Source organism: Arachis ipaensis, chromosome B06, assembly GCF_000816755.2.
Source record: "Arachis ipaensis cultivar K30076 chromosome B06, Araip1.1, whole genome shotgun sequence".
In the NCBI taxonomy this organism is placed as follows: domain Eukaryota; kingdom Viridiplantae; phylum Streptophyta; class Magnoliopsida; order Fabales; family Fabaceae; genus Arachis; species Arachis ipaensis.
The window spans coordinates 129,176,652-129,186,144 of record NC_029790.2 but is presented as its reverse complement, the minus strand read 5'-3'; the positions used below and the strand labels follow the sequence as shown (position 1 = coordinate 129,186,144).

The following is a 9,493-nucleotide window of genomic DNA, read 5'->3' as shown; positions in this document are numbered from 1 at the left end:
AATTTAATTAAATTAAAATTAAATTTAAATAAAAGAATAATAAATAGAAAAAATATAATTATCCAGTTATCCAATGATTTAGGATATAAATATTTGACTCACGTGTAACGACAAGTGAAAAGTGAGGAGAAGGGGATGGGCCTTCACGTGAGCCTTATTGTGAAAACCTCAGTCATTTTCTGTGCCTCACTTGCCACGTGCTTCCCATAGAATCTGCATTTTTTTATTTTTATTTTTTTGGATTCCAGGAATCTGTATAACTGTATTTGAAAACGATATCTCATCCACTTATTTACCAAATACCAAGAGGGAAAAAAAATAATATAAAAAAGAAATCTCATCCATTTTCATTATATCCAGGAAAAAAAAAAGGTGTTTGAATCCATGTTTTCCCCAATGTTCGGAAGTACATAATGTAAAACATAGGGTATCCCCATTATAACAACAAATCTTCATGTCCTAAATATTTTTAGGTATTATTTTAGGATTTAGGGTTTAAATTTTATTTTCATATTATTAATATTTATACTTAAAATTCACAATTTTATTCTTAGCTCTAAAAAAGGCTTTTAAATTAAACGGATTAAAGAGATAAATGAAATTGAATATATATATAACTAAAAAAGGTACTTTTCGAACCAAATAAAGCCCAAAATTCCATTCCATATTTAAAGAAGAACGGAAAAAGAAAAATCACTATTGCAAGTTGTAGAACAACTTGTTCAGCTCTCTCTACCTTTATAAAAGGAGCACCTTCCTTCCAATTTGTGATGAGAAAAAAGGAAAGAAAAGAAAAAAGAGAGGAAAAGCTTTTGCAGGAAAAATTAGAAGAAACAGAGAGAAGGAAATATTAAAAATCAAGAGGCATTGCCAACGAGACTATGAGAAAAGACCAATCCACAGGTATGACAGAATAAACCAAACATTTTGATAACATATCTTGCTTCAATTCATGTTATATATGTGCATATTTATGTGAAGTTTGTGTTGTTCTAAATGAAATAGGCACACTAACATTACTCACTCAAAATTTAGAAGATTATGGATATTATATTAGACCTTGTTTCAATTTTCATTTCATGTCATGTGTACATGTTTAAATGAACTTAGTCTAAGTTCTGGAACAAAAGAATATAATGCAACAAATGAAAATCATACAAGAAGAAAGAATCAAAGAGAAGGCAGAGATCTATCTTCTGTTGTTTATTAACAAATCAAAATTAAATACAATAAAACTTTGCAACAGCAACTAGAACCCTTCACTAATCATTAGAACCATCGCATCACTCAAATTTTCATCATTTTCTTCTTTGAAAAAGAATAATAATAATAATAATATTGCCCTTCTTACTTTTATTATGTACACCACAAAATGTTGGGGATAATAAAACTTCATTCTACCAGGATTATTTTCTGATTAATTTAACATGATTGACTCAAGAGTCAAAACAACCATAGAATGGAAACTATTACTACAGCTAAAGAAAACAGCAAAACTAGAAAAAACAACAAATCAGTAATCACCCAAAATATAACTATATCCAACCTAAACATCAGATCCTGCTACTATAATTTTCTCACATGATAAAACTTTAGTGGATTACCTTCTGCATTGCGATCAGGAGCTACAAAATCTTTAGTTTTTCCTTTTTCACCTTTCAATTGTTCTACATATTTTAAGTTACATCAGCTGCATTATCATTACAATGCCGATGTCAATGCATTTGGCGCTGCAATGATGATTGCAATTACAAACCACAATTTAAATGCTCTATAGTTATCTTACTTACCACTGCAAGTTACTCCATGCTTCTCATTATTCAAGAACAAATTTCTCACTGGCCTCAAATACCTTGCTGAGCTCAAAATTTCCCTTCATCCAAGATTGTATTTGTTGTTGAGACTGAGTTTTCACTTCAATCAGTGTTACTTTACTCAACCCATTTTTTCAAGACCTGTATTCTGCTATAAATAGCTATTGTTTCAGATTCAATAATCAATCTGCAAGTTCATCTTGATGAATTCAAACGCTATGCAATCTTGATCCCTTCCAGTTACCAATGTCAACTGCCAACAACATTGCAGTTTGTTTCTGGTCTATAGCTAGCTAACACAGGGCCACCATACACAAGAACAAATCCATATATAAATTAATGGAGACATCAGGCACTGAACTTTGGAGCCTCGTTCAGAAGTTTATGAATTTAATTATTTTGTAAACATCTTATTCTGTAAAGTTCCTGCACTTTGTTTGGCTACCCCCATCGTATGTTCATCTGATATTAGTATCTTACACAGAGCACGCTCTCGTCCTCTCTAGTGTGACGATCTTGAATTTGACCAGTCCATCTTTTCTGTTGAGTTTAAATAAGAAACCATTCCAGCAAGGCAGCAATGGGTTAAGGCACCTCCTTATATTCTTATAATGTGCTGGGGTTCTGTCTAAATAAATATGCTTCTTAGTTTTCTTGTTATCTACTGCCCCAATGAATTATAACTGTGAAAGTTCCTGATTTGTTGAATCTCCATGTCTAACTATCTTGAACTAACAAATAATAATAATAATAATAATGTTTAGACGTTTTCTTTTTCAAAATCAACTATGTCGCTAAGTCTCTAACTGCCATTGGACACAGCAATAATAAAGCAACCTCTCAAGCCAAATAGAAAACCCACAGGCAGAAAGCTATATATAAAAAATGACTAAAATTAACACGCTCACATACACGGTTTCTTTTTTTGTGGCAACTGTATAAACAGTTTCTGTTTTCACTTTGGGACAGTGTAGAAACCGTGCCAAGCTCAGATTTCTGTCTATGTTAGGATTTATTTAATTATTTTATTAGAAAAAACATTGAAAAAAATAATTCCACCAAAAATAAGACTTTAATTCTAATAAATTGCACAAGATGGTATTAAAAAAGTTATGAAAACTGCTCAAAAGCAATGAGTTCCTTCAAATAAGCATCCAGGATGGAATGCTTCAGTATAGGGATGCTTTTGTATGCTCAAGTTACTATGTCAATATCAGTATTAAAAAAAAATACACGCCTAAAACATTTGGCAATAACAACCGAACAAGATTATGTCCATATACTAGTTCACAATTCTTAAATAGCTTACCGATGATTTTTAATAAAATTATCTAAGAAACCATCAGGAATTTGCACCACTGATCAAGTAATTCATATGATAAAGCATACAATAGGTTAATTTATCCATAAGCATATCTACACTATCTAGAAACCTAAAAAGGTAAAATAGACCAACATCAGCATCAGTGATTCATGTCCTGATTACCCAGCTCAAGCATCAAGCTTGTTTGTAATGGTAGTCATCTATGGTGGAGTACACTAAACCATCATCTCCCAGAGTCTTTAAAGACAACCTGGCATCATAAACAGCTTCAAGTTAATATGCGATTGGAATGCAGATTAGAAGAAAACAAGTACATAGAAGAGTACAAAAAATACATGATCTTGTCCATTGGAAGCTTAAGTTCTCGAGATAGTTCATTGACATGTATTCCTCGTTCATCTGACCTGCAATTTAGAATCATATTGAAGTCTTTCAGCGTCATGTGTACTCTACAATGAGCAATTAACATAAACTAAACCTTGTTCACTAGGTGGAATCTACTACAAGCATCAAACATATCATAACTCATATATGCCCTATTATAGATCATATTTGTGATTAGCCCTATCACAGAGTAGTCAACAATCCTAAATTTATTGAAACCAGTAATTGGAAAGATTCTAAAAAAATTACAAATATGAAAGTTTGGTTGTATAACTCACATGTCTGAATGCTGTTGCAGATAGTCCATAACCAATTTATCACAATCCTTGAGTCCATCCACACTATACTGAGCATACCCCTGAGCAGGAGGGAAATCATATCATAAATCTAATCAAACTAAACAAGTACTATAGCAACTGGAGTGTCAAATGTCATACTGGATTAGATGAAGGTTCCTGTGAACCATTCGATGCATTTTTGACAGGAGTGATCAAAGATGAGCCTGATGAAGGATTTGCAGGAGTGATTCCTTCTGCCTGAAATACATATAAAAAAATTGTAAATTATTATGAATTATTATGTATATACAAAGGAATGATGTATGAGAGTGCACACAATTCTCAAATTATCATATTCTTGAAAGTCTATGCAGTCTAAACTGCTATAATACTACGATCAAACAGAAAATAGACTAGCAGAATAGAAAAACCATGCCTACCTTTACTTTGGTGTGGAGGTGATTATGTATGCAATCAATAAAGTGAAATGAGATCTCATCAAAATTTGTCACAGGCCTGTTAAAATCACCACAAACAAGATAAGCATCGTACAAGCCAATACACCAAACTGGCATGTTACAAATATGAAAAATTCTGCCAGTGATTAAAACATAGATTGTATTTATGCCACACAACAAGGTAAAATGCCATAAAAACATAGACCTTAAACTAGCAGATCAATTTTCCAAATATGCAAATCCATCAAATAGACTAAACTACCAAGATTCAACCCAAAGTTCTACATTTGCAAAATAAATAAATAAACATGAGGACACTAATCACAATCAACAACACATCTAAAATCAAAGTTCCAAGACAAAACCATCAAAGAGTTTTGAACAACATGCATCATATAATCCCAGTAAGACAATCTGAAATAAACTAAAAAAACTACCAAAAACTAAGCTACTTTACTCACATGATTGTAAAGGCACTCAATCAGACAACACAACATAAATAATGCCAAATCATCTTTAAGACTAAAATCAGTAAACACATTCTGTAAGGAATGGTGACAGCCCACCATCAATTCATTCATATCAACTAGTCAACTACAAATGAAAAGGAAGTGAAAAAAAATCTCAAAACTTAAACAATTAACAGCAGAAGCTGAGACAAACATAATCAAGAGGTCCTCAGCTAGCATTAACTTGCATACACATTCAGTGCTTTTTAATATTTGTATAATTTTTTTTTTAAACATTAACTTTAAATATAACTTTATCCAGCAAAGTCAAACACAACCAATAGAAAGTAACTGCTAGTTCTGATATACCCATTAATGAAACATCTTTAAGCAGCCATGACTAAATGCAGTCCAGGAAAACTGCACCCTAATGTAGATTAATAATGAATTCCTAGCTCACTGGGAACACCTGCTGATTGGCAAGAACTCTAGACATCCAAATCAAAGCAACTAACAGCTGCAGGTGATGCCTAAATGAAGTCAGTAATCAGTGTAATCTTTTACTGAATTCAACGGTTGAGACTTGGGCTCAAATGCTTTGGGTCTCTCTTGCAATCCTGCTATATATTAAGGGCCTAAGCAATTGGATCAATTTTAGTGATCATCCAATAATAATATTTTTTATTTTCCACATATTTAGCCTTCAGTTAGGCATTCTGTGAAACTACATTTTGCACGCAACAAACTAACATAGTAAATCTAAAAAGTAAACCATGGCACAATTGATCATAGCATACAACAAATGGATCTAGCACACATGCCTGACTGAGAAGACAACAAGCTGCTTCACGCCTTGAAAGCTTTTCAAGTGGCCATATACACGAACGTACATACCATCCCTGTCATTAAATAATTTGATAAGGTAAGAGATAACAGATGCAGATAGAGACTATGCATGTTGCTAATAAGCACTTTAACATCCAAAGTTAAGAACTTACTGTACTTCTTCCATTTCTTTGGTGTCAAAAGCCTCATTTACCCTAGCCACATCATCAACAAGAAAGTCAAACTCTTTTCAGCTCTCCAAAATACATCGCCTCATATAGTCAAGTTCACAAAAGCCACTAGCACATGTATTAACATTTATTTTAGATAGAGATTAGAAAATTAGAACTTACCATCTTCGGCATTTGATTCGTCCAGTTCCATCATCCAAAACAAAATTAACATCAGTGGTTCTCTCAGCTTTCTCAAACATCATTCCAACCAATGTAACCTGAATACACAGGGTCAAAATAGTACAAAATAAGATAAATTTATTCTGTCCTTCCAAGATCCGATTTTAAACTACACACTTGTAACCAAAAAAATTTACCGTAAAAATCACCAGGAGAAAAACAAATCCAAATTCATACATTTTTTATTAAAATTTGTGTATCAGACAGATAAAATAGCACAGCAGCAGCTAAAACCTTACATTGTTTACATCAATACCGTTAATCACAAAATTCGATTTTTCATCACCAGAATGAGTAGCTTCACTTATCTGCTTCACTGTCACCGGAATCAAACCCTGAGTTTCACGGCTCTGTAAAAAAAATTAAAACTTAAAAAAGTCAAAATAGGTCGAAACCACAAAAAAAGGGGTTAGTCAAGAGATTTAACAAGCGAAAACACAATAATACTGCACAGTATTTCATTACCAACAATCTTTCAAAAGGTAAAGTTGCAATTAAGCTTTCGATGCAAACCAAAACACTTTCTCCTTGTTATTATTTTCCCCTAATTTAGCCCTTTTTTTTTTCTACGATGATTTCCTCTTCAGAGAAAAACCGAAAACTTTGAGAAAAGAGAAGGAGAATAGAAGTGAGAGAAAGAAGAGTTTACTTTCGCGGGGGAAGGGGATGAATCATTGAGGTTGGTGGATTGGGATGCCATGAAACCGCCGCCGGAGAAGGCGGTGGTGGCGTCGAACTGGGAGCCTGAGAACATCTTCAAAAACCCTAGAAAGAGAAAGATAGCAGAAACGAAGAGAGAAGAGTGAAGAAACTGAGAACGCGATGCGAATAGATGAAGTGTTCAAAAAGGGAAATGGGTGCGTTGTTTTTATTTTTTGGTTTTTCCCGCCAATAATGCTTCCATTTTTCCCGCCGTTTGGGTTTCCTTCTTTTAACTCTCTCTTGTCCGATACTCCGATCAGATCTATCTACTGAATCTTTTGTTTGATGCCCTTTTCTTAAAATGAATAAACTACTATTTTATCCTAAGAAAACCCAATTCCAAAAAAAATGAAAAAAAAAATCTCTTAATTCTTCACATATTATTATTTTTCATTTATTCTACACAATTTTATTATATACTTTTTTTTATCAAAGATAAGAGACTCGAATCCGCAATTTTTTAATTGAGTATGGAGAGACTTTTTTTTTTGTGAAAAAGGGGGTCAAAGACCCCAAAAAACAGAAAAGAAATAGAAACTAACAAGAGCCTCTCGGCCTTAGAGAACCATAACTATCTAACCAAAGAGAATTTCTAACGTCAGGAGGCGGAGTATCAAACAGATGAAGATCAAGAGGAAGATGCTGTCCTTTCTTGGCAAGAGTGTCAGCTACAGTATTCGCTTCTCTCAGAGTTTGCTTCCATTCAACCTTATAAATGCCATTTGAATTATAACTTATTAGCAATTTTATCATGTACTTATTGGGACAGAGAGTTTTAAACTATTATTAATAAGATATTTACACAACATAAGAAATAATGGATAACGTGTATAGGTTAGATTCATTTCATAAGTAATAAAAACTTATTAGAAAAATATTAGTAATTTGAGTTCATGGCATATATAGATAAAATATTATAATATAATTTGTTTAAACGATAAATCACTAAAAATGTACCTGAATTATTTTTGTACTGATAAAAATGTTTTTGAATTTTGTTGTCGATAAAAATGTCCTTAAATTATTTAAAAATGTGATAAAAATATCCAAAAAATATTATTTTTTATAAATAATAAACGACTTTTATATTTGACAAACTGTTTATTTATTTAATCCAAAATTTTATAAGAATATTTAGATAACTATTTAAAAAATACACAAAAAATCGAATAAAAATTTGATTTCTAGATTTTTTTTTAAAGTATTATCAATTGTTGACACAAAAAATATACATAGCAAAAAATACCAAATTTTAAGGATAAAAATATTTTATTTTTCTAACAATGTTTGCAAAAAACACATTAAATTTAATTTTTAAAGTATTTTTTTGAGAATGTATATTTAATATTGGACATTTTTATCATGTTTTTAAATAATTTAAAGATATTTTTGTCGATAATAAAATTCAAAAATATTTATGTTAGCACCGAAATAATTTGAGTACATTTTTGGTGGTTTATCCTTTGTTTAAAAGAAGAAGGGTAAACTACCAAAAATAAAATGCAGTCAAATAATTTTTCTATCGACAAAAATGTACTCAAATAATTTAGAAAAATACGATAAAAATATCCAACATCAAATATGTATTTCTTTTAAAATATTTTAGAGATTTAATTTTGATGCAGTTTTTTTCAAACATGGTTAGAAAAATGAAAAAATTTTATTTTTAAAATTTCATGATTTTTCGCTAAATATATATTTTTTGTGATTTTTTTTAAAGTATTATTGGTTGTTGACAAAAAAATAAAAATATATATATACTTAGTAAAAAAATTACCAAATTTTAAGGATAAAAATATCTTATTTTTCTAATCCTATTTACAAAAAATGCATCAAAATTCAATTTTTAAATCATTTTCTGAAAATATACATTTAATGTTAGACATTTTCGTGGCTAATTTTTTTTTTGTTATGGAGGAGGGGCAAGTGTTGTGCTAGGTTATGGAATGAGGGGGTGCTACACCGAAATGTGGGACAGTTTTTGGCTCAGCTTTGGTAGGAAGAAATCGGACCCTCCGAGTTCTTTGTTTTGAAAATTTTGTAAGCAAATCGGAGGGTCCGTTTTGTGTGTAGTATACGAAATTCACCTAGAACAAATCGGACCGTGCGATATGTCCTCACCAAAACGGATGGTCCGTTTTCTTTGTTGGTTTTTTTTTTTGTTTTATTTGGTTATACTAGTCCCTGGGTCCGATTTGTGCGTATGAGAAATTTTTTTCAATTTACAGGAAATCGAAGGGTCCGAGTTCTCATCAACAACTCGCAGGGTCCGATTACTGTGTCTCTGACGTCACAACCCGGTAAAGCTCCCCTCCTCTCCATATCCGCATTCTATACTATCGTTGCCTCCATAATAAAATTAATTTGCGCATTTTCGTCCCATTTTTAAATTATTTAAGGACATTTTTGTTAATAACAAAGTGCATTTTTATCAACAACAAAATTATTTGAGTAAATTTTTTGTGGTTTATCCAAAAAAGGAATAAAGCATATATTTAACTTTAATTTCTAAAAATTTTGAATTTTATACTTAGAATTATTGACAATGTTCACGTTTTATTTATTTATTTATTTATTTATTTATTTTTTGCAAGGTGGTACCATTATTTCTTGAATCAAACTCTTTTTAAGTAAGAAAATTGATAAAGTAAAAATACAAGTATTATAACCACTTTTGAATTAAAATAGTCCAATTTATATATGATAGAAGATACAAATTTAATAAAACAGCTTAGGCTCACAATAAAAAAAAAAAGGGACAATGATCTCTCCCTAACTTTTAATTTTTGCATATAAATTATATATAAATTTTAGTTTAGCTTCTAAAATTTTTATTTTAGTATTGT

General features: G+C 31.1%; 1 protein-coding gene and 1 long non-coding RNA gene across 2 annotated transcripts in view; one reads left to right on the top strand and one right to left on the bottom strand.

Moving 5' to 3' along the window:
* The window catches only part of LOC107647512, a 9,359-nt gene continuing 559 nt past the window's right edge, over nt 694-9,493 (top strand). The window contains exons 1-2 of the long non-coding RNA XR_002349428.1: nt 694-903; nt 8,876-8,947. This is a non-coding gene — a long non-coding RNA (uncharacterized LOC107647512). The remainder of the gene's footprint in view (nt 904-8,875; nt 8,948-9,493) is intronic.
* Nucleotides 2,929-6,936, bottom strand: LOC107605148 (replication protein A 32 kDa subunit A). The gene is made up of 11 exons (XM_021105119.1): nt 6,818-6,936; nt 6,595-6,709; nt 6,185-6,295; nt 5,886-5,983; nt 5,706-5,747; nt 5,529-5,606; nt 4,241-4,316; nt 3,960-4,058; nt 3,801-3,880; nt 3,474-3,542; nt 2,929-3,388 (listed from the first exon to the last, which is right to left on the bottom strand). The coding sequence occupies exons 1-11, from the start codon at nt 6,847-6,849 to the stop codon at nt 3,313-3,315; spliced, it is 876 nt and encodes a 291-aa protein (XP_020960778.1). The 5' UTR covers nt 6,850-6,936; the 3' UTR covers nt 2,929-3,312.

What these genes read in the sequence shown, in the direction of transcription:
- LOC107605148 (XM_021105119.1), bottom strand. Translation starts at nt 6,849, where the DNA reads ATGGAAGCATTATTGGCGGGAAAAACCAAAAA. An exon ending in CTTGTTGTCTTCTCAGTCAG is followed by an intron (nt 4,317 to 5,528) that starts GCATGTGTGCTA and finishes TGATTTTAACAG; the next exon opens with GCCTGTGACAAATTTTGATG. An exon ending in AGGAACCTTCATCTAATCCA is followed by an intron (nt 3,881 to 3,959) that starts GTATGACATTTG and finishes CCTCCTGCTCAG; the next exon opens with GGGTATGCTCAGTATAGTGT.